Source organism: Chinchilla lanigera, unplaced genomic scaffold, assembly GCF_000276665.1.
Source record: "Chinchilla lanigera isolate Chin_1 unplaced genomic scaffold, ChiLan1.0 scaffold00063, whole genome shotgun sequence".
In the NCBI taxonomy this organism is placed as follows: domain Eukaryota; kingdom Metazoa; phylum Chordata; class Mammalia; order Rodentia; family Chinchillidae; genus Chinchilla; species Chinchilla lanigera.
In genome coordinates, this window is record NW_004955464.1 from 5,179,205 (window position 1) to 5,204,355 (window position 25,151).

General features: G+C 40.2%; 2 protein-coding genes across 5 annotated transcripts in view; one reads left to right on the forward strand and one right to left on the reverse strand.

Moving 5' to 3' along the window:
* Positions 1-14,013, reverse strand: part of Tceanc2 (transcription elongation factor A (SII) N-terminal and central domain containing 2) — a 41,219-nt gene extending 27,206 nt beyond the window's left edge. The window contains exons 1-3 of one of the 3 annotated variants that reach the window (XM_013521710.1): positions 13,937-14,013; positions 12,829-12,971; positions 2,227-2,368 (exon numbers count right to left, since the gene is read on the reverse strand). In XM_013521710.1, the coding sequence (XP_013377164.1) occupies positions 2,227-2,368; positions 12,829-12,930 (244 nt within the window). In that variant the 5' untranslated portion in view covers positions 12,931-12,971; positions 13,937-14,013. Of the gene's footprint in view, positions 1-2,226; positions 2,369-12,828; positions 12,972-13,524; positions 13,698-13,936 lie in introns of those variants that run through there. The other 2 variants (XM_013521709.1, XM_013521708.1) reach the window with 2 other exon arrangements.
* Positions 13,969-25,151, forward strand: part of Tmem59 (transmembrane protein 59) — a 28,917-nt gene continuing 17,734 nt past the window's right edge. For both annotated transcript variants that reach the window (XM_005398535.2, XM_005398536.2), the window contains exons 1-4: positions 13,969-14,256; positions 19,206-19,311; positions 21,107-21,201; positions 24,320-24,472. In XM_005398535.2, the coding sequence (XP_005398592.1) occupies positions 14,068-14,256; positions 19,206-19,311; positions 21,107-21,201; positions 24,320-24,472 (543 nt within the window). In that variant the 5' untranslated portion in view covers positions 13,969-14,067. The remainder of the gene's footprint in view (positions 14,257-19,205; positions 19,312-21,106; positions 21,202-24,319; positions 24,473-25,151) is intronic.

Below are 25,151 nucleotides of genomic sequence, written 5' to 3' on the forward strand. Positions count from 1 at the left end.
CTATTTGTTTTCCTGAGAAACTATTTTGTAGATAATAATATGTAAAACGATAACCATTGATAAGTTCCTACCATTTTGTCTGTAATATGCTAAGTCCCCCCTATTATTATGTTATTCTTGTTTTACTCTTTAAAATAAAAAAAAAAAAAACCACAGGATAGGGCTGGAGATTTAGCTCAGTGGTGTAGTGCCTGCCCGGCAAGGTGTGAGGTCCTAAGTTCAATTCCCAGTATCTCCCCCTCAAAAAAACCCCACACGATTGGGACAAGTGGGAAGACTAATGGTTGGTGAATATATACACTGTCATGCAATGATCCAAATCAAATCTTCAGCACTGCAGATGACATAATTTTTAAACAACCAAGAAATTCCTCCATAGTATTGCATATACCCTCAAATTTTGGAAAGGTTTAGGGCCAAGGTTCAAAAGTTAGATAGAAGCCGGGCGTGGTGGCGCACGCCTGTAATCCCAGCACTTGGGAGGCTGAGGCAAGAGGCTCATGGAGAGTTTGAGACCAGCCTGGGCTACAAAGTGAGCTCAAGGCCAGCCTGAACTGCAGAGCGAGACCCTGTCTCAAAAAGACAAAAAAAAAAAGTTAGATAGTTTCCAGTCCCTTGTAAGTCAAGTTTATAGTATGTAGTCAAGTTGCAGTTTATTATGCTTAAGCTAAAGCCTTCAAACATCAGACACACCCATTCTTAAAAGCACACTCACAAGTGTATTCAAATGCGAAATAGAAATTATTTTTAAAAAAATTACTACATACGTTTGTAGGGCAATTCCAGCTTATTATGTTGACATTTAAGATCTGACCATATATGATATCTGTGGTGTATGCCTAAGTAAGAACATGTACATGCACATATGTACATAAATACATGTCATAAAATATTAATCACTAGTACCCTCTACTGGTAGAAAATATCTTATCTGCTGATATGAATGGACTTATTGCCCTCTAGTGACCACAACCTATAAAGACAGAAAATGTAGCAACAGATGGGAGAGTCTTCTTGGCTACAATCATAGGGTTTTATGTTCTTTAAGCATCTAATTTTCGCAGGTTCTGGCTTATATTACAGGGGTGCAACTCTAAAACTCTTGGGGAACCCTCTGGGGACTTCACACATCTCTTCCCAGCTGTTAGTGCCAGTCAGAAGCGGCTCTCTCTCCCGCTTCTCAAGAACAAGAGGTCAAGGGGAGGCAGAAGTGGCAATGGCTGCACTAGCGAGGGCAAGAGCGGCAGCTGTGAGTAACCGCCCCGCCTCCCTCGGGAGCTGGGAGCAGCTTGAGGAACACATGTTGGCCCTCCCTTGCATATTACCCACAGTTGTGCGCTGTATTCAACATAGTCCTTCACTTACCTTTGAAATATCTCCAAAGCTGTACTAAACGATGCGAAGGCAAAAGTTGCTATCATTTTGTCTTATAAACTAGTTCCTGCAAGTTATTTCTACTCAGGACAGAAAAGCCAAGTTTCTTTCAAGATTTAGCTGAAATGCCATCTCCTTTTTGAAGCTTTTTGGGAATTAACCAGGTTTAGGTAACTGCTCTGTCTGTCCTTTGTTCCAGTGTACACCTAGTTTAGATCAGAATAGGAGGCAGATGTGTTTATTTAGATGTGTTTATTTATTATTATCAATATTTAGATGTGTTTATTTATAACCCATAATATTTCACTCTTCTCATTTGCCTGCCTGCTTGTATTGCCTACCAAACCCTAAGTTCCTTGAGGCTATAAGCCACGTCTTCTTCATTTCTGCACACCCAGCATCAAGCACACTCAAAATGGTACCTATTGCCAGTTACCAGTATAGAAGATAGGCATTTAGAAACTTTTATAGCAATTTGACAGTTCTATATCTGCCAAAACTAAATTAAGAACTGGATCTTTGCCAGGTGTGGTGCTGTGCACCCCTAATCCCAGCACTCAGGAGGCTGAGGCAGAGGGATCACAAGGAGCTCAAGCCTGAACTACATAGTGAGACCCTGTCTCAAAACAACAATAAAACAACAAAAACAACAAAGTGGATCTTGTGTCCTATATATTTTTTATGTCATATATTTTAATTCCATTTTCTGTGCAACCATGGAGAATTTTTTAAAACAAAGGTTCTTTCCCAGAGATAATTTGAAAAGCACAGGGCAGACAACTTATTATTTCAAAGCAGGAAGAAAGGAGGCAAAGTAGAAGTACTTTTCATAAACTTCAGAGGGAAACATACCTATCTTTGTTGATTTTAACACTTCCCTGGAGGGTATTTTCTTCTTTAATTCTTGTAAGGCTTCAACTAGATTCTCTTTGGTTTGATCAGGAAGCTCCAACGTGGATTTCCATCTTTTTATGTCTTCTATGACCACAACTCTCTGAGAAAAAGAAAAGTCATTTGGAAAATGGAACATTTTCATTAGAAAGATATCTGCCTTCACCTGAGCTAATGGGGCTCCTACTGACATATAAATTATTGATTATGACCTGAACCAAAGCACAGTGTGTCTGATGGCCCCAAGTGATGGGTAATTGCTTAAAAGCAGGACCTGCTTACTGCAAATCAGGAAAAGAGTTGCTTCTATTACAAAAAGTGCAAGTTTTAATCTTACCACGTCAGACAACACTGGGCACTTAGCAGTAAGAGGTAATAAGGAAGAGAAGAGAAGAAAAATGATGCTAAGGTGAATGAACCTTATAGCTCACTTAAGAGTCTCTTAATTCACAGGCACGGATGGAGAACAAAGTCATAAAGACATGTTTATTTCAACAATAAAAACACACTTCAACGGTTGCCTGTGTCCTAGAGGAGAAAATTTAAACCTTTTTTTTTTTTTTTTTTTTCTTAAAGAATTGAGCAGGGCATAGTGGGACATGCCTGTAATCCCAGCACTCGGGAGGGTGAGACAGAAGGATCACTGCAAGTTTGTCAGCCTGTGCTATAAAGTAAGTTCAAGGCCAGCCTGAACTGCACAGTGAAACCCTGTCTCAGAAGGACAAAAAAACAAAGAATTTGAAAATTTCAGAGTAAATTACTACTTACAATAAAATAGCTGATATTTTGCATATTTCCCACAATAAAATAGTATAAAATTTAAATCTTTTATACTCTTTGCCAAGCAATTAAGGAACACAGATGAAGGAAATGGGAAAGTTCTTTGTGTTATAAGTTTTCTACAGTTTTGAAGTTATTTCAACTAAAAACTCTTCTTTAAAAAGTGGCAGACAGGGGCTGGGGATTTAGCTCAGCGGCGAAAGTGCCTGCCTGGCAAGCGCAAGGTCGTGAGTTCGGTTCCCAGTACCGGAGAAAAACCAAAAAAAAAAAAGTGGCAGACAAAAAATAAAGTTGCTTTTATAATTACAAAATAAAAAATCATATCTCTAATCATTATTACACTGGAGAAGTGGGTTTTTAGGCATTAGAATAGGGTATTAGAGGTTTCTGCGATCCTGGTATGGTTTTCCTGATCTAATTGATCTAATTTCTATGGTTTTCCTGATCTAATTTCCTGATCTAATGGTGTGTTCACATTGTGGAAATTCCTCAAGATTAACAATTAAGATCTGTGCATTTTTCTATATGCATAGTTGATATGGTAGTTTGACTTAAAATTTAAAAAGCACTCCCCTAAAAAATCTCATCTCCCTTCCTTGGATAGGGTCTGCTTCTAGCATAGAAGCCATGGCAGGAGGGAGGAGCGGACGTTTGAAGACATGAAAAGAAAAATTTACTCTCTGAGGTGATGGTATGTACTCAGGTTTTGGAACTCTCTGAATTGGCAGATATTCAAAGCAGACACTTTTTCTTTTAGCTTTTGCAGTTTCTTAGAGAGCTCCCATTATTGAGACCTCACCTGTGGCACCAAAATACGGGCAAATGCTTCTTCCAGTCAGCTGCTTACATGTCCTCCCCCAAGTCTCAGGTGTTGGTGATGCACTTCACATAGACTCAGTAGGGGTCCCATTGTCCTTGCAAGGACCCTGGTGACCCTAGTCACTTTAATTCAACTCCAGGCCAGCCAGCATTTTCTCTCATGATTGCCCACAATCTTTGTCGTAAAAAAATACTAAAGGTAACAGTATTCCCAATGCAGTAATTTCTTCCTCTGGCATAAGACTGTCATTTTCTCTATGTTTACTTTCCCTAACACAGGTCTGATCTGTGTCCACCAACTCCAGGAATTGAAGTCAACTCTCCAGGCGAAACTCCCACAGTATGTATGCTTCATCTGAAGCCATTTTTTCTCCTCTCTTCCTTTAAATTCAATCTTCTCTATAGCTGGTGGTGGGTGATGGTTCAGGATTCCAAAACTGATCTTCTTGTACTGCCTTCACAAGGCCTGCATAGATGATCCAGAATCTCATTTGGGAAGGTATCACTTGATACCTATTGCCCTCCGTCAAAACTAAGAGTCTTTTTCTATGATGTACAATATAAAATAGTATTATTAATGTTAAGTGCTATGCAAAATAAATAAAGCCAAATAAGGGGATATTTTCAACAGAAAGAAGCTATAAATACGTTTTTTTCACGCAATGTATTTTCCTGATTTACTCATATCAACACATACGATCCCAGTTGTTTTCAGTAGTAGGGGTAGTATTTCATTATTTTTATATACAAATAATTCAGAATTTTGAAATCTATTTCCCTAATGGGTATTTAGGCTTTTTCTCACCTTGTGTTTTTCCTGTCACAAACGTTTCAATGAACTCCTGCCTATGACAGACTTTTTAAAATAGACTTCTTCCACTTCTTCACTTTCATCTTTTCTGGTCATTATGCTTCAAATATCCCATGGCTGCTTTATTTTCTCCCCTTCCCCTACCCAAGTAAGAATATCTTTTAGTAGACATGCTTACTCTGTGCATTTACTAGGGTTACTGAGAATTAGATATAGATTCCCTTCTTTTCTCCTTTCTTATCTTCTATTAACAGACTGAGTTTTCTTAACTTTGTTTTTATTTTATGGCTTAAAAGTTAGTTTAGACATTACACTTCATTTTAGTATTTACCCTTACAATTTTTAAGATATATGCTCAATAAAATCTAGCCTTCTCTTTGCAAGCTTCTACTTCAAAAACTTCTTTTATACCATCTTTTCTTTCATATTTCTATTCTTCTGCAATGTACTCTAAGTGATTTCCTCAGATCTAGCTTCCAATGCAGCACATTTACTCTCCTTAGCTACAATTTGTCTACTTTTAATCTGTTCAATATGTTTCCGATTGAACAAATGGATTTTTTTCATTGAACAAGTTCTGTATTTTCCTCTAAATCTGCCTGTTCTCTTTTCATACTGCTTCATTTTTATCTTAGGACTACTGTTCATTTCTTTATCTCTGTGAATCCTGTAGACATATTTAAGGTCTCTTTCAGACTGTTCTCTCATCTCTACTTCTTGGGATGAAGAGTCTACTACATCTGTTCATTCTCTTTCCTGGCATTTTCTTATAGTTTGTCATTTTTGATCATGAGTTCATCTTCACAGAGGATTTTTTTTTTTTTTTTTTTTTTTTGAGACAGGGCCTCACTATGTAGCCCAGGCTGGCCTCAGACTCACAGCAATCCTCCTGTGTCAGCCTCCCGAGTGTTGGGACTACAGGCATGCACCAAGATGCCTGGTTTCAAAGAGGACTGTTTTTTGTGGCAGTCTCATGTGCCCTAAGATGTGAAGTCTCTCAACAGGGAAATCTCAGATTTGTCTCTGTCAAAATTTTGGCTGTTCATGGTTCCAGACCAGTTCTTATTTTAATTTTTTTTCAGCTTTGCAAATAATATGAATTTTAACTAATATGGTATTAGTTAAATATTTTAACTAATACCATATTTTAATACCATATTTTAACTAATATGGTATTAAGTGTGTGGTTCTAATTCTTTTTCTACCCAAGGCCCTGAGAAAATTATAATTTTTATATTGCTTTCTTGGACCATGGGATAGAATTTTTCTAGCACACTTTTTTACAAACATGGTAGCTCTGTACTGGCTCCCAGCTTCATGTGGGGAATCAGTTTCAAGCTCCCATTCTATTTGCCTGAGGTCTTATCTCCTATCCCCACACTGGCCTTAAAACTCGCCCCTGAGCATTACCTCTGGTTTCCATACTCCTGGAACTATTCAGCTTCAGCTCCCACTTACAGTTCTGAGTTTTGATTTCCTCTCTCTTCCTGGCACCTGAATATTTCCCTTTCTTGGCTCAGCTCTGTATTGGAGACTTTTTAATCTAGCATTTCTACATGGCTGGAATCAGTTTTGGAGTTCCATATCAGATCATTTCAACACATGGAACTATGAAAGTCAAAAATTTTTAGCACGGTATAAAAGGCCTTCCAGTGACTTGCTTCCTGCTATCCTTTTCAGACTCGTCATTTGTTCTAGATATGTGTGACTATTGGCAGCTGCCTAAATAATCACAGTATTTCATACCCTCTTCCTAGGACACACTTTCTTTGCCTAATATACAGCTATTTATCTTTGGGGAAGGTTTGAGATAGGTTCTTGCTATGTAATTCAGGATGGCCTTGAACTCACTATGTAGCCCAGGCTGGCCTTGAACTTGCAGTATATGTCACCATACCAGCTCATCTATTTATTTTTTAAGACTCAATTCAAGTATCACTTTTTCTGTGAAGCCTTTCTTGCCTGTCTCCTACCACATTTGACCATACTCATTTGGGTACCTTTATAATATGTATAGATTCCAATTACTGCATATATTGCTCAAGACAATTGCCTCTACACTACACTATGAGTAACTTGAAAGTAGGAACAGTTTGTAATTTATCTCTATTCTCAACACACAGTGATATAACTGAACAAAACTACTGTACAGTTTTTGGATCTGAAATGATAAGCCAAAAATGGGAAAAATAGCAGTCTTCCACAGCAAAAGAATTCCACATATATGCTATGCATGGTGGCACATGCCTGTAATCCCAGCACCCAGGAGGCTGAGGCAGATCACCATGAATTTGAAAACAGCGTGGGCTACATAGTGAGTTCAAGGCCATGAACTACATATTGAGATCCTGCCTCAAAAAAAAAAAAAAAAAAATTCACTTGCCATACTGTATACCAAAGAAATGTTTCCTTTCCTAAATATGGATCTGAAAACAGGTATTTCAAATTTTTACCTGAATTATTTAGGACGCAAATGGGCACAAAAGGAATGGAAAAGTTATAATGAGTAGTGAAACACTTATCACCATAAAGATGGGCTCTCCATCTGGCCTTTCAGTTGGGAATGGCTGCAATATCAGGTTTGACAAAAACAATTAGGGAAAATGATTCACTCATAAGCAATAATGTGGGCACAATTCCATTGCTGGGGGCAGGAGACAACATATTGGCTAGTTAATGCTACAAAGACAAGAAAAGCTCACAGAGCACTCAGAGATGCTAAAGCTTAAAAAATTAGCATATTCTAGGCTTTTTAATTTTTAAAAAATCTGCTATTGCAACCAACAGAAGAAATCACATCCTCTTAAGGGAGTAAGAAGAGATTAACCAAATTAACCTTTACCACTTAAATGTGTAATTCATGAACTCTACTGAGTATCATTTTTACTGAATATGATAAGGCCATGGCAAAATTAATTGTAACATACTGATAAAAGAAGTACAACGAACCTAAAGTCTCAAGATTTTTATACCTTCTCAGCATGGCATTCAGAAATCTCCACTTCTGAGACTTCCAGGAAGCTGACAGAGTGGTGAACAGCAGAGAAACAGCCTCTGCAAGATTTGGTGTCCACACAATGGAATATAGCAATGGGAGAAAGAGAAGAAGGAGCGAAGCTGGTTCCTGGGACCCAGCAAGGATCTGAAGTGACAAATGAAGCCCATGGGGAAAGCAAAGAGAGACTTCAACAAAGGAGAAGGAAGTGGCAGGTGGCACTTTCTCCCTGAGCCTGGACTCACTGTGTGGGAGGGGTGGCTCAAACATGCAGATGCACAGTGAATACTGGCAACCTCAGAGGCCTCCACAGAGAAAAGCACCAGTGGAACGGAGCAGTGGAGGCATCACACTGCAGTGGCTGGTGAGTTACTTGGGTTCTGACGTCCCTCAGGAGAGGGCAAATTGCTGGTCACCATCTTGGAGAGAAGCCAACTGAGCTCAGAACTCTGAACAGCTGGGGGCCAGCTCCATCTAGCAGCTCCCAGTGTCAGAATGAGGCTGCAGAGTTCAAGTTGGGAGGAGTCAGAAAGCTGCATTCAAGCAGGCAGGGAGCTGAGTTCAAACTGGTAGGAGGCACATGGAGTGTTACAGTGTGAATAAATTGGGTTCCATCCTTACAGTCAGAAACCAGTCTGAAGTTCAGTGGAACTGAAGGTACAGGCTGGCTAGGATTAAGCAATGCAGATCTGGACTCTTGTCTTCCCACGCTGTCTACCAGTGACAGCAGAGATATGCCTTGAGGTGGACTTTTTTCCCCTCATTTTCTTCTTCTTCTTCTTCTTTTTTTTTTCCTTTTTGAGACAGAGTTTCACTATGCAGTTTAGGCTCTCCTTAAACTCACTTTGTAGTCCAGATGCGCCTTGAACTCACAGTGATCCTCCTGCCTCAGCCTCCCAGTGCTGGGATTATAGCCATGCACTAGCATGCCCAGCCCTCATTTTCTTCTTTTTCTTTTGTTTTTTCTTGATCATTTATTCTTGTTTTTATATCAGTGTGAACATGGTTTCTAATTTTTGTTGTTGTTCTATTCTGTTCTTGTTTTTCTATTCTTTGTTTTCTGTTCTGTTCTTGTTTTTATTTCTTCTTTCTCTTTCCCTCTTGTCTTCTTTACCAGTTTCCCAAAGTTTGTTGATTTTCCTTTGTCCTCCAGCCTTCTAACTTCTTCCTCTTCTATTTCTCTAGTTTTTTCCCTAAGCCCTTTTAAATTTTCTCCCCTGAGGTAAAAATTGCTATCTTGAGGGCTTATTTACTGTCTACAATTTTCTGGTTTGTTTTAGATTTTATTATATACCCACAAATCTAGTTCATACAATTAAAGGTGGCAAATTAATTGTTACCATGGTTTGTCATTTTCTATGCTATGTTTGATGCTATTGTTATTGCTAATTGTACCACTTTAGCCAACATAATTGCTCTAATCAGTTGTTCTTTCTGCTATGCTAAGACTGAGATTACCTAAGGGTCACAAACAATACTATAGGCCAGTGCCAAAGATCTAGAGGGTAGGCCAAACAGGCAGCAACTTCTCATCCCCAATAAGTTACAGAGGTAGAATCTTACAATAGACTCAGAACCCAAAAGCCAGCTGTGATTCTGATGGGCTTTCCTTTATTTGTGATTTGTTTCTTTTCTCTAACAGAAAGGCTGGCCAGGATTACATAGTGTGTTCAAGGTCAATCTGGACTATATAAGGAGACCGTGTCTCAAAAACACTGAAAAAAAGAAGTTCAACGTGTAGAACACACCCATGTAAAGAAACAATACAGCATAAATAAGTTGCGATGATAGAGGGACTGTTTAAGTTACAAGGATGGCTCAGAGGATGGTGGAGAAGACCCTTGAACTAAAACATGGGAGATAAATAACAGCAAACAGGCACACAATATTTAGTGTTTGTCAGGTTCTGTTCCAAGTACTTTTCATATATTGACTTTTTCAAACCTCACAGTACCTTACAAAATAGGGATTATCAATCACTATTTCATTGATGAGGATGGAAAGAGATCAAATACCTTGTCCAAGGTCACAAAGGCAAAACTAGGACTTTCACAGTTTGGCTCCAGAGTCTGTGTTCCTAGCTATGGCACTACATAGGCTCCAAGACATGGAGGAAGGGATTTACAGGCAAACAGGACAGCAGTGAAAAGGGACAGAGTAAGAAAGAGTACTTCATCTTTGGTGAACTGTGAGGGGTTGATGATAGAGTATAAGTAATAACAGCAGGCACAGGGACCAAGTTATGGAAGGCCCAGCATGCCATACAAAGAAATGTCATTATCAACAGTTAATGAGAAATTACTGAAGGATTGAGAGGTGACCTGCATAAAGTCCTAAGTTTGACTCCTGGTACAAAAAAAAAAAAAAAAAAAAAAAAAAAAAAAAGGAAAGAAAAAGAGAGAGAGAAAGATGACCTGGGCAGATTTTTTTTTCTGCTTGGGATATATTTGTCTGGTATGCACACGGAGGGGAGAAGAATAGAGGATGACAAGGGCAAGAAGACAAGTCACTAGACTACAGTACTGCTCTAGATGAGGAAATAAGATTTCGAATTTAACGCTGGAGACATGAGTACAGGCAAGAAATTTTTAGGAAGAATTGCAAATTGGACATAAGAGAGAAAATAGTTAGAATATGGTTCCTAGGTTTCTATCCCAGTCACTTGGTAGATGTTGCATTAGTCAGCTTTCTGTCACTGCAACAAAACACCTGAAAATAGGAACTTAAAGGAGGGAAGATTTATTTTGGCTCACGGTTTTGGAGTCCATGGTCAGCTGGCTCCATTGTTGTGGGGCTGTGGTGAGGCAGATCCTATAGCAGAGGTTATAGCACAGAGAAGCTGCTGACCCCATGGAAGCCAGGAGGGAGAGGGAGGGAGGGAGAGAGGGAGGGAAGAGACAAACGAGAGGAGCTGGGAGAAGGGGGAGAGAACGGAGGAAAAAGAGGATAAGGAGGAAGAAGGCAGGAAGAAGAGCTGCTGGGGACAAGATATACCCTTCAAAAGCATACCATCAATGACCTACTTCCTCCAACTACACCCTGCCTCCTAATAGCCAATCCAAACACCACTCTAGGTTCAGTGCTACACTGGTAATTGAGCCTCCAATACATGAGTCTTTGGGGAACACTTCATATTTACACCATCATAAATAGAGACATAAATGTAGGAGAATAAGCAACACATTTGGAAGAAAAGCTAATATATTTAAGGGACATATTATTCTATATGCCTATTGTTTATTCTGATCCCAATACATCATTTACTTTTGGGGGAGCGTTGCTGGGGAATTGAACCCAAGGCCTTGTGCATGGAAGGCAAGAGCACTACCACTGAGCCACATCCCTGCCCCTCCACCTTTTTTGAGACAGTCTCACTAATTAGTTCAGATTGGCCTTGAATTCAGCACGTAGCCCAGGCTAGCCTCCAACTTGTGGTAATCCTCCTGCCTCAGCCTCTGAGTGCTGGGATCACAGGCATGCACCACCATGGCCATTTACTTTCATCATTTCATGTAGTGATTCTTAACTGGGGCACAAGCAGGGACACAGAAGAGAGAGGGGCATATTAAAATACGAGTGAAGCTGGTCACGGTGGTATGTGCCTATCGTCCCAGCACTTAGGGAGTGAGGCAGGAGGACAGTGAACTCAAGATCACCCAGGGCTACCGAGAAAGTTCCAGGCCAGCCTGGTCTATATTACAAGACTTTGTCTCAAAAGAAAGCAAGAGTGAATTGAGGCGAGTATGTGTAGTTTAATTACCATTTTCTTCCAGAAAATCTGACACTACAATCTCTCATTGCTGTGTACAATTATACATGAATATTCTATCACTGCTGTGTACAATTATACATGAATATTCTAACAAAGCAGAAACAGTTAAATTTGGATATGTTTCATTAAGTCATAGAACTGCAAGAGTAGGAGGTGTCTTTAAGAATCATGCAGATCACCTTCCCAATCAAGATCTTCTTGGAAATAAGCGAAGGTATTTTTGATAATCGCAGTGAGATGTATTTATATTTAGTATCTGAGAGTCAGGGCATTCCAAGAGTCAGGGATGCTCCTATATCTCACAGGGTAGCTTCAAATAAGAAAGATTATGTTCCCCAAGTGACCTCTATGTCCCTTGAATAAACACTGACATGTTCAACATCCACAACCTGAGGAATCTGGTCCCAGAGAAAGGCATGACTTGCAAACATTGCCCAGTTGCACAGTAGGGCCTCACACCCAGCACTTCTGGATATATCCTCTTTGCTGCTAATACTGTATGGGTCTGGTAAGTCTGTGTGAATCCCAGGAGAGGAGGAATCCAAGTCAAGCGTTCAGAATGCTGCTTCACTGTCAGTCCTTTGCACACTGTCTCTAGCCCCAGATGTCCTCCCATCTTCAAAGATCTGGACAGAAGGTACCAGTTTGATAGTCATCAGCATAGAAAGCCTTAAGATAGATAAGATCACCTGATCAAATACACAGAATGTATGAGAGTTTTAGGGAGCACAAACATTAAGAATCTAGATGGAGAATGCAGAAGCAAAAAGGAACTGAAAAGAAGTCAGAAATACAGAAGGAGAGGTTCAAGGTGACAAAAGACACCAACCACAAGTTTTGTTTTCAGTGAAATAATATTTGTTAGGTACCTATGTTCATTGCTTCCTTGTGTATACTCCTTGCCTCTTCCTTGCTAACATACCAAATTGAGTTCCAGGTAGCAAAGAGCTCATTAAAAGTCCCTTTCCTACTCTCAACTGCAGCTGTGGAGGCTATTCCATACAGTTCTAGTCAGTAAGATGTTAAAGTAGGTACTGTAATCGTCACTCACTCCTTACTAGGTTTGTATAGGGCATACAGAATCACATAGTATTTGGTACTTACACATTCCTAACAGACAAGAATTTTTACAAAGGTGGGGGAGGGCTTGTTCCACGTGCTGACAAACACATGGTAAAGGCAGAGTAATTATAATGGTGTAGCAGAGGTAGGGGAATTGATAAAGAGAGGGAAACAGAAGGAATGGTCAGATACACTTTCAGGGAGGGAGGGCAGCAAAGAACTAACCCCTGGGTCTCCCATGACAGAACTCTTTGATACTGTCTTGCACACTAGGTCTTATCACAGTCCTTTGCACACTGTCTCTAGTCCCAGATCCCTTCTCACCTTCAGAGACTCAATCGTGGCCTGCTTGTAAATCTTTCCTCCAGGATCTTTCTTCTGTGGGCTATTCTGGATTCTTGGCGTTCGAATGACGAATTTATCCATCGTTAGGGGACTCCAGCTACCTTCACGTGCTTCAGGGTATTCTGTGCAAGAAGGCAGATTCTAAAACTTCACCGAGGCTGCTAAGATATGTTCTCCCCATCTCCCCAGATGGGTCTTCTGAAAGCATTCCTAAATTATGGGATCTCGTGGATGGTATTATAGGACCTAAGATTTCCTCTTAGGTGAGAGGGGGAGCTCTTCCTAAGAGCACAAGGGTAAGTCTACTTCCTGGGTATGCACGCTGCGGAGGGGTTCCAGTATCTGGCCAGGTGTTGAATCTGATGACATGGAAACCCTCTGTCGACCTAGACTGGGTTGTAGCAGGGTTCAAGTTTCAGTGGGCTCAATAAGGCCCTCTTAACTACAGAGCCAACCCAAGAGTTGCCCTAGTGACCAGCAACCACCACCTCCAGACTCCAACAGGGTCCTCACTATAAGCAGCCATCTCCAGGCTCCGCAGTTCTTTGGTCAGGGTACCCTAACCATCACAGGTAGGGCCTGGACCCCTGGAGGAAGTCAAACACCATTCTCCTCTGCCCCCGGCATTCAGGGGCAGGAAAGGAGCACCTAACCACAGCCTGAAGCAAGACCCACCAGGAAAACCAGCGCTGACAGCGGTTAGGCCCCTCCAAAGAGCACCCTAGAGGGTCCCGAGCCCAGCCGCCCGGGTCAGAACCACACGCACGCGTTCTCGAAGGCCTACTCCCAACGGTGCCAGCGTCGCGGGTTCTAGCGCTTCAGCGCCCGAGAAACCACACTCCCCAGCGTGCACCGCGCTCAGCGCCCGATGAACCACATTCCCCAGCGTGCACCGCGCTCAGCGCCCGAGGAACCACATTCCCCAGCGTGCACCGCGCCCGCGGGGCCCCGGAACCACATTCGCCAGCTTGCTCCTCACGCAGGGCGGTCGGTGTGGGGCACGCCCTGCCCGTGACGCTTAAGGCTCGGCCCGCCTCCTCACGCCAACCCCTAAGCGGTTCCTAGTCCCAGAGGCGGGGCTCATTACCGTGGAGCCTAGTCGACGGCGGAGGCGGAAGCGGCGACCAGCGGGGCTGGGAGAGGGGGCTGGCCCCGGAAGGAGGCGAAACCTGAAAAGAAAACAGCAACCAGCTGAGCCGCGGTGACAGAGGGAACAAGATGGCGGCGCCGAAGGGGAACCTCTGGGTCCGGACCCAGCTGGGGCTCCCACCGCTGCTGCTTCTGACCATGGCCTTGGCCGGAGGCTCGGGGACCGCCTCGGCCGAAGCGTTCGACTCGGTCTTGGGCGATACGGCGTCCTGCCACCGGGCCTGTCAGCTGACGTACCCCTTGCACACCTACCCCAAGGTAGGGCCTTCAGACGCAGGCTTCCACCCTCCCCTCTCCGCCGTCTTTCGGCGCCCCGCGCCGGCGTCGGCGCCAGAACCTACCGGCCTCCCTCGTGCGGCTCCCGTTTTCGTCCCTAATCCTGCCGCCGGCACCTTTGCCTGCTGTAACTGCCGGAAGTCTGCTGCACTGCTCCGCGCTAGGCTGGGGGCACGGTGAAAGACGCTGTCCCGAATCCGGGAGTTCGTGGGCCGGGAGGAAGGCGGGCGCTTAGAGGGAGGCGCGGGGGGGAGGCGCAGACGCGCGGGTCCGTGGAGAGCGCGTCCCGAGCGGCCCTGTGGGCCGCCAGCGCATCTGCTCGGGGCTCACTGGAGGCGCCCGACCCACTGCACACTGGTCTGTGAGCGTGAAGTCGGCCCCCGGAGTTGTGGGATGTCCAAGAAGGGCTTCCGCCTGTGTTGTTACCGTGTGTGAGACGCTGCCATTAGGGACTGGGAATGTCTTAGAGAAGAAACAGGTTTGTGCATTCAAACGGCTGTTACAGGGTATCGTGGGGCGGGTACAGAGACGCGACTGCCGTCGGGCGGGCTTTTGCAGCTCTGGGAGAGGCGCGACCCTACTCTCACTACCTGTCACCTCATCCCCAGCTGGTAGCTGCTGCCTTTGCTTTAGCAGCATCTTCTCAAGTTGTCTTTCAGCCTCTTAAGAGTTCTTTACACAACATTCTAAATTGCTTGGTGACTCCCCATGTACTATAATTTGGGTATATGCCCCTTCCCTCCACCTTGCTCTAGAAGTGATTTTGCTGATGTTGCTCGTGTTTTTCTCCTTGTTTTTGCTTCCCTGTGCTATTTGCTTAACTGTTCTGGCTAGTCTTTTTTGCCCTCTTAAACCACAAAGTGGCTACGAAGACCGATGAGGTCTTTGGCGACTACTTTCAAGACTTTGAAATCTAAATCTAAGTATTTTAACTTTCCCTATTTGTTTAAATTTACATTGCACGACGATTGTCAGTTTTTTTTTTGTTTTTGGGGGGTTTTTTTTGAGACAGGGTGTCTATGCAGTTCAGGCTGCCCTTGAGCTCACTTTGTAGCCCAGGCTGGTCTTGAACTCGCAACGATCCTCCTGCCTCAGCCTCCTGAGTGCAGGCATTACAGGCGTGTGCCACCACGAGTTTTTTTTTTGAAAGCCTTAAAGTCGGGTGTGGTGGTACACACCTGTAATTCCAAGCACTCAGGGAGGCTAAGGTAGGAGAATTGCTGTTAGTTCAAGACTAGTTTGAGCTACATAATAAGTTCAAGGCCAGTCTGTCTCAAAAAAAAAAAAAAAGCATAGAAGACAGGATTATCCTAAATTGTCAGAGTCAGTCAAGCGAAAAATGAGAAATTCTGACTTTCAGACTTACATTAAAGACTACTGCCCACCTACATTCTGTCTTATAAATATAGTGTCGTGTAGAGGCACACCTATAATCCCAGCACTCTGGAGGCCGGAGCAAGATCACTAATTGGACCGCAGCCTGAGCAATTTAGTGAAACCTTGCCTTTACAAAATAAAAATTTGTAAAAGTCAGGCATGGTGGTGCACGCCTGTAATCCCAGCACTGAAGAGACTAAGGCAGGAAGATCTCTGCGAGTTCGAGATCATAGAGAGTTCAAGGCAGGGGCTGGGGATTTAGCTCAGCGGCACAGCGCCTGCCTGGCAAGCACAAGGTCGTGAGTTCGATTCCTGGTACTGAAAAAAAAAAAAAAAGTTCAAGGACAACGTGGATTACGTAAAGAGACACTTTCAAAAACAACCATAAACAAATTTTTTTTAAGGGCTGAGGCTATAGCTTAGTGCAAAGGCCCTGTCCCCAGTAACACACACAGACACACACACACACACACACACACACACGCTTGCATGGAAGCTTCTATCAGAAAACTCAATATTGATTTGGCTGGGAACTATGCTGAAACTTAATTTTCTATTGCTTTAGCGTTTGTTTCATGTTTTCGAGATTTCTCTAGCAAATTTGTAATATGAGCCAGAATTCTGAGAAAATAAATAAGTTGAAAGAGTATACATGTTGGGAAACTTAAAGTATTTTTATAATAACCACTGTTTTCTAACAGTTACTGTGATAGTGATGTCATTTAGTTATTAAATGTATTCTCATCGGTACCTCAAAATAATCTGGCCTCCTCAGTGTCTTGGACTTAAAAATTTATTGGCTATACTAATTTGATAGCTCGAATGATGGAGAAGTTATCATACTATAATTTGTACTTTTTTTTTTTGGTACGGGAAATCGAACTCAGGACCTTATGCTTGCCAGACAGGCACTTGTGCCACTGAGCTATATTCCCAGCCCTATAATCTGTAATTCTCACAACAATACTGCAAAGTAGGGTTTAACAATTAAGAAAATTGACGTTTGGAAAAGGTAAGTGACTTGCCCAAGGTCACATAACCAAATAGTAGAATAAGAGTTTGATTCTACTATAAGCTGCCATCTATTAATAAAGTTAGATTATACATATTTAAATTAGCTCACTGATTTATATTGGTACTCTGCTGAGTTACTGTACCTTGCAGTTCAGGAAACAGCAATGTGTTATATGAAGCCGGATGAATTTACAAGCTCACATCGCCAATCTTGGTGTAATACTTGAAACTGACTGAAATTTCATTTTAATGACATTTTCAGAAGTAATCATTTGTTGCAAGCAAGTAGAATACCTGCTTATAAGTAGTTATTTTTAAAGTAGTATAATTTTTCCTTTGTCCTCAAAAGTACAATTACATAATTTTTCTGGTTTCAAATAGAAGACACATAAATCCTGTTAGTAACAAAACTAATTAGCAGGGTATGGTCTTTGGAACCCTTGCAAGCCTGGGTTCCATTCCCAGCTTCATTGCTGCTGTGTGTCCTTGCTGATCACTTAAACTCTGGAACTCTTGTAAATTCAGCCTGATTTCTGTACCTAGGCTCTTTGCACAATGCTATGATATGTATGACACTCTTAACACAGTACCTAACACAGCTACAAATACTTCATGTTCCAAAATCAATTTGGTGTATGTAGCATTAGTAGTTCTGAATAAGGACAGAATAGCTTCGTTTAGCTCAGGATAAGAAAATGTGACAAGGTGGACACACTGGTGCAAGCCTGTAATCCCAGCTACTTAGCAGGCTGAGGCAGGAGTATCGAGAGTTCCAAGCCAGCCTGGGCAACATAGTAAGATCTTGTCACAAAAAAAAAAAAAAAAAAAAAAAAAAAAGGAAAGAAAGAAAAAAAGGAGAGAATACATAAAAAGCTATTAATAGTATCATCAGGGGACCTTCTAATTACTTAGCTAATGCTTAGTATGATGGGAAGCAACCATTTCCTGTGTCCTGTATCAGAGGAGATATACTTTCTTTGAGCTTGCCAGTCACCTAAGATACATAGAGCATGAGATATTTATTATACTTAGAATAATAATATTGTATAGAACATGAAATACTGATTCTTAATAGCTACCAACTGAGTGCCTACTCTGTGAGTGTTGTGTATGTTAAATGTTAACGTGGTGCCTGGCACATTGTGGATATTCATTAACTATTAATGTTAAGTTTATTAGATAGTACAACACAACAATAATGCTCCAGGGATATAAATGTATAATCCTAATATTTAATATTGAAGTAAGAATATTGTCCTTGTTTTACAACTGAGGCTTAGGGAGATTAACTTTTTGCAAGGTTGTATGGAGTAAAGTGCTCAAGCTGAAATTCTAGACAGGCTGATTTCTGTACCTAGGCTCTCTGCACAGTGCTATCTATATGGTCTCCTGAAATGGGTACTGGGTAACGTTTTGGGTTAGCTTAACAAAGGAAAAATATTTGACGCTGAGCATGGTGGCGCATGCCTGTAATCCCAGCACTCAGGGAGGCTGAGGCAGGAGGATTGCTGCGAGTTTGAAACCAGCCTGGGCTACAAAGTGAGCTCAAGACCAGCCTGAACTGCATAGCGAGACCCTGTCTCAAAAGGACAAAAAAAGAAAAAGAAAAATACTTGAAAGTGAAATGTCATGTGACTCCCCTATATACACCAGTTTGTATGTATTTTACCAAAGAAGAAAACTACTGAAGGCCTTGTTACTGGTTTTATTAAGGAATGAATATTTTCCAGTAATGAAGAGCCTTATGTCCCTCTTATTTTAAGCTCTTACACAGTAACAGTATTTTAAATTGCTGTTTCCTATTTTTAAAGTTTAGTTTCAAGATCAGCATTATTACTACTTATTGAGCACTTTCTGTGTCCCAGGCACTGTCCTAGGATAGCTATCTTCCAGAATTATTGAGGAGTTTAGAGATAATAGCTGTTGTCTCTCCCTTCATAATGAAAAAAACTGAGATTTCAATAGGTAGAGGAACTGGTGCAATTACTCACCTGAAAGGTTTGATTTTGTTCTTGTCTGTGTTCTTAATTAGAGTAAGTGAAGTTTTAAAAATCCTTCCCTGTAAACATTTTTATAGGTGTATACTTCCTTCTATCAGGGCCTTGGGTCACCATTTGTCATCTGCTGATCATGATGCTTTTTCTGATGAACCTGGCAGTTTACATAAACACGGATGTGGTAGAAGTATGCCGTTGATTGTAGGGTACTGCTTACTCCTTTCTGCTTCTGTTAGGGTTCTGATTATGTCACTGTTTTTATTTTCAACTCCCCCCCCCATACACAAATTCTGACCGCAAAATATGGGAAAAAGGTATTTTTAGCCACTAGGCTGTTTTCTGATGTCACTTTTAATATAAGGAAATAAACCTCTTTATGTGGTAAAAAAGTGGGATATTACCTGGCTCCTTTTTTTGTTGTTGAGTGTGAAACTTACTGGATGATTTAAAATAAACCTTACTAACTTTGTTTTCTGTTTGACCTTTTCTTGTCTAAGATGAAAATATTTCTTTAGTAACCCTCCCTGTTCTTGAACTCCCTAGGAAGAGGAGTTGTATGCATGTCAGAGAGGTTGCAGGCTGTTTTCAATTTGTCAGTTTGTGGATGATGGAATTGAATTAAATCGGACCAAACTGGAGTGTGAATCTGGTAAGATGCTATGCTAATGACTTCAGGTGTATATAATATTGATTTTTTTTCTGTTGTTTCTGTTATACTCTATATGCATTTTCCTTAGAAAATGACAAGCACACTGTTTAAATCCAGCTAGGCACGGTGGTACACACCTTTAATCCCATCACTTTGAGAGGCTAAGGCCAGAGGATCACCATTTTGAGCCCAGCCTAGACAATTTAGCACCTTAGTAAGATCCAGTCTCAAAAAAATAAAAAGGGCTGTGAGTTAGCTCATTATAAGGGCTGTGGATCCCCAGTACTGCCAAACAAAAAACCCTAGTCATCCATTATATTGTAATCCTTGTGAATTTAGTTTTAAGAGCTAGTGCTAGAAATTCCACAGGCTTTAAATTTCATCTGTTTTTTGATACCATGTTTATTTTGAATTATGGTAGGACACATTTGTTTAACTAAGCATTCTATTCAGACAAATGTAGTAGTAATTACCCTACTCATAATTCATTACTGCCTTTTCATAGATGGTATACTTTTCCTAAGCCTTTCAGTCATAGATTAGTTGACGTAGCTCCAAGGTTTTTACTGAATCAGCCCTTTGCCTCAGTATTTAATAGTGTATTCTTTATTGGTCATGCTAGTAAAAAGAAGTAACCAAAGGCTTTGTTGCTTGTTAAACCACTGTTAACCCTTTTGCTGAAAGAGGCGTGTTTAATAAAAAAAAGAAAAACATAATCAGGACACAGCGGACATTTAACTTTGTTCAGGAACAATAATGCAGTTTTCTCCATTTAGTACTGCTTATTCATTGTAGCAGAAGGCCCCTCTTCCCCCTATCACATCCACTCTTCTGTGCTATTTAACCTTATTTATATGGCTCGGGCTCATAACTGGTCATCTTTATATCTGCATACTACTGTTTATTTTATTATCAAGCCCCTCTGAGAAGTGCATCAGAAATGCATGACTGAGTTAGGAAAAAAAATAAAATGGTTAAAGTCATGAAGTGTTATATCACAAGAAAAAGTGCTTTTACAAAAGAGAATATATATGGTAGGAACCTATTTCAACTTTGGAATCACCTGCAATAGAATATTTTCTAGTTGCGTTCTTAGAACTTAGAATGCTAAGCCGGCTGTGGTGGCGCACACCTGTAATCCCAGCACTTGGGAGGCTGAGGCAGGAAGATCATTGCAAGTTTGAGACCATCCTTGGCTACAAAGTGAGCTTAAGGTCAGTCTGAACTTCATAGTGAGAGCCTGTCTCAGAAAGACAAAGAAAAAGAATTTAGAATGTTAGACTGACTGCATTGTTTTTCCTTTATGACATTGATACCCTTTTTTTCCTAACAGTACTCTCAAATATTTGTGTTTATGACAAAAGTAAATTCAACCCCATGTGGTAGGCAGTGATATTTCCATTTTAGACTTACAGAAATCAAAATAGTAGAGGTTCAGCACCTCAGCCTAGGTCACATACAGTCAACCTATGATGGAGCTAAAACTTTCAGTGGTATCTTCAGTTCACCAGGCTGGTACTTTATCTACTACATAAACTGTAACTCTGAAGATCCTGTATTTTGAATGTCAGATCCTGGGTGTGTCATTAATAGATGTATACATAAAACATTTGATTTGTGGGAGGCGGACAATATGGAATTTATTAAAATAATACATTTTCTACTATTACCAAATTTGGAAATTCATGTTGATGAGATTTTTTTTAAAAATAGGAAATTTCTTTATAAAATGCCAAATCCCTTTTTTACCTTTTTCCCTGTCTGTTTTTAAAATTTTACTCTTTTTCTCTTTCAGCATGTACAGAAGCATATTCCCAATCTGATGAGCAATATGCTTGCCATCTTGGTTGCCAGAATCAGCTGCCATTCGCTGAATTGAGACAAGAACAAGTATGAATAATGCTGACTTTCAAAATTGCCTGCTTAAGTGGTTCTTGTATTGATTAATGTTTATAGGCCATTTGATCTTGTTTTAGTACTATATTTTATATTTAGTTTTTATCAAACAAAATTATTTTTGCAAATGGAAGACTCGGTTGGATAATTGCTTTTATATAATGCTTTCCTGTTGAAAATTATAATCTATAAATTTGTTTCTTCTCATGGTCCAGTAAAGATATCCCCATTTCATATAAGATAAGGGGCCAAGGAGATAGCTTAGCCACACAGCGCCAGCCTGGCAAGTGCAAGATTTTGAGTTCGATTCCTGGTACAAAAAAAAAAAAAAAAAAATACATAAGGTAAAACTGAGGCTAAGAGAAATTGATATTTGAGTCCTTTTTTGCCATTCCAGCTGCCATTGTTTTAAACCAGATCATCATCATTTCTTATCTCTATTGCTAAATTAACTTCCAAATGTTTTTTTCACTTTAAACCTCATCAAGGTCTAGGTTTTTTTTCTAAATGAAAATCTTACCATGTAATTGTCCTTTCTTACATAATTCAGTAACTTCCAGTTACATATAGGCTTAAATCCAAGGAATTTCCAATCCAACATGGAAATTCATGTTGATGAGATGGTTTTTGGTGCTTTTCATCACCTAGCTCCTGATTACTCTCCAGTGTCATATCTTAAAATTCCCTACTCCTCATTCTCTATAGTCTCAACATACTGGAAAAATGATTCTTAATTTTACTGACCTTTGCATAGGAAATATAGAAATGGATACAAAACTCAAGATATAAGAGTACATATATATGTATGAACATACAAAGAATATGTCTCTGTTCCTTCTCCCTGGCTGTAAAGTCTTCTACACCTATGTCTGTCAGGCACTCAATTTTTCTACAGTATGTAGCCAAGGCTATCAAAACAGATGTTTTATGCATATATAAGGATGTACACATATATTTTTGTAAATGCATATGCAGAAAGCACTTCTAATTTTTCACTATAAATACTCCATATGGTTGTATCATAACTTAATCTTGTATATGTGAACATATAGGTTGCTTCTAATCTTTTTCTTTTATAAATGATGTTTTATATTGTGTACATTTGTGAGTATATCTATAGAATAATATCATCAGAGTGGAATTGAAGAGAGATGTACATTTTTAATTTTGAGAAATAGAGCAAAATTGCCCTCTATGGAATTTGTATCAATTTTTAAAATTGACTTATAACTCACAAACTTCTAAAAACTCACAGTTCTGAAGTGAGAACAAGTTCAGTATATTCACAAAGATGTGCTGCAGCTATCATCATTATCTAATTGCAAAATATGTTCATCGCCCCCCCAATCTCATTACCCCCTAACAATCATCTCCTTCCCTCTCCCCTCAACTCTTGGCAATCTGTTATTTTAATTTGTATTTTTCTTACTTTAAGTAATAATAAGCAAATTTTCAAATGTTTGAGCCATTAAACATTTCATATGTTTAAATTCCTTTTCTCTTAATTGTATACATACTGAACAATTCTTAATTTTAATAATATGATGGGCTATTTCATGTGTCTGTCCCTTCTCCCCATGTACATAGGGAATCCTTGACTATATGCAGGTGTCCTTTTCTTTGTGAAACCTTAAAAATCCCTTACCTGGGCTGGGGATGTAGCTCAGTGGCACAGCGCCTGCATGGCAAGCATGAGGCCCTGAGTTCGATTCCTGGTACCCCTCAAAAAAAAAAGCCCTCACCCCAGTTTAAAATTGGTGCCTCTTTCCAGATACACATACCACCTTGTGTTTAACATCTGCGTAATGGAGGTTACTCAGACTAAACACATGTATACATTAATGATTAAAATACATGTGCTGCCTGACCACTTTAAATTTATATCCTTAATAAATGCTTGTTCAGTGGATTAAGGAAAGGTTTCATAGCTATTAAATAGAAAAACTGGATCCTGAAAACAGATCTTATTCTAAAAACTGCTCTCCAATACTACTCCATGTCTGTCTTCTGAAATGTAACAGAACCAAAGCTGTCTCTTGAGTTCAGCAAGATACATCTCACCCTGTTTTCTAGAGAGAGGTCCAGTGCTGCTTATTGAGTCCCGAGGGGAGATGATACCTATTAATGTTAAAATCTTACCAGTAGCACCTACTATATATATCCAGCCTGTAAAATACTGCCCTCAGCCTATAAAATTCAGCCCTGATGTCAGATATCTCACATTTTATTCATTATACTTCTGATTTTTTTCCCTTCCTTTTTTTCACTGATGTTTATTATAACATGATTTATTCTACATATAATCATTAAAGTTAGGAATAGTTTGATTTGTCCCTGCTCATTCTATCCCTTAATATCTTGGTGGGCCTGGTTTAATCAAATCTTGAGAGTCTCCATATTTTTAGACCTAATTCAGAACTCTGTTACAATCATAGCTTGGTACTTGACTGCTTTGAAACTTGTCAAATTTGGTATTCCGTATATTTTGACTAGAGAATTTTATCCTGGTACTTCTGTTTGTTTGACACTGGCTGTGCAAGGTTATTCAGACTAAACGTGTATTAGTTCTAAGACTTAGAATTTAACAGTATCAATTGCCTCCTGACTTGCCACCCTTTCCAGCCAAAACATTTTGTTTGGGAATCATCATTTTTGGTATTCCTTTTACTCCCAGAACCAATAATACTAAGATACCACTACATTATTATTTTTTCCTTTTATCTCTGTCTGTCTGCCTGAGTCAGGGTCTCACTGTATAATTCAAGATGGCCTTGAACTCACTGTGTAATCCAGGCTGACCTCAAACTTGCAGTGATTCTCCTGCCTCAGCTTTCCAAGTGCTGGGATTACAAATGCATGCTACCACGCCCAGTTTACCACTGTATTATTCTTGACAGAATGACAGGTAGATTACAAATGTGTTCACTGACAAAGTTGCCTGAGATTTGATGCTTTACCATGGTTAATGTGCACAGATAACAGTTTAATGCTGATAATTGTGATAGATTCAACCCTATCTCGGGAAGATTTAAGGAATATTATGTTGTTCTCTTGAATATATTGTAGATGCACAGTATAATAATGCATTTCTCTTGATTTAAATTTTCTTTAGCTTATGTCCCTGATGCCAAAAATGCATCTGCTCTTCCCTCTGATGCTGGTGCGGTCCTTCTGGAGTGACATGATGGACTCTGCACAGAGCTTCATCACTTCTTCCTGGACTTTCTATCTCCAAGCTGATGATGGAAAAATAGTTATATTTCAGGTGACAGCTGTGTCTCATATGTTCATCTGAGTACCAACAGCAGTAAATATGTGTCTTGGCATAGAGCTGCATACTCGTAAATACATAGCATCAGATAATTACTTGGCCTTGGTAAAAAAGACATTTTTTACATTAGGCATCAGGACACAGTGCAATTATCCTTTGCCCCAACACCTTGGAAACCTTATCTAAAACCTGTTGGTTCTTATCTCATTAGGATTTTGGAGAGGGTCATTTTTTGAGGTAGAGTCTTGCTATGTAGTTTAGGCTAGCCTTGAATACACTGTGTTACCCAGGCTAGCCTCCAACTTGCAGTGATCCTCCTGCCTCAGCCTCCTGAGTGCTGGGATTATAAGCATTCACCACCATACCCAGCTTTCTAATTGGAATTCTAAGTCTTCTAAATTTATTATTATTAAATTGATAAAATGAAATTTTTAGATATGGGGGATAATTAATATTGAATATAAATAATGGCATGTAATATACATATTAGAGAAAAGTGATAATGATGTAATATTTAGTTGTTTAAGTGTTTTCCTCATAACTCTTGAAGAAACATTTTGCCTCCTGGAGAGATAATTTTTCTTCCGTTTTAGCATTTCTCATATGATATGGTGATAGTAGCTGCTGTTTCTAGAAGTCCTGTTATACTAGACATTTTACATCTACATTCCCC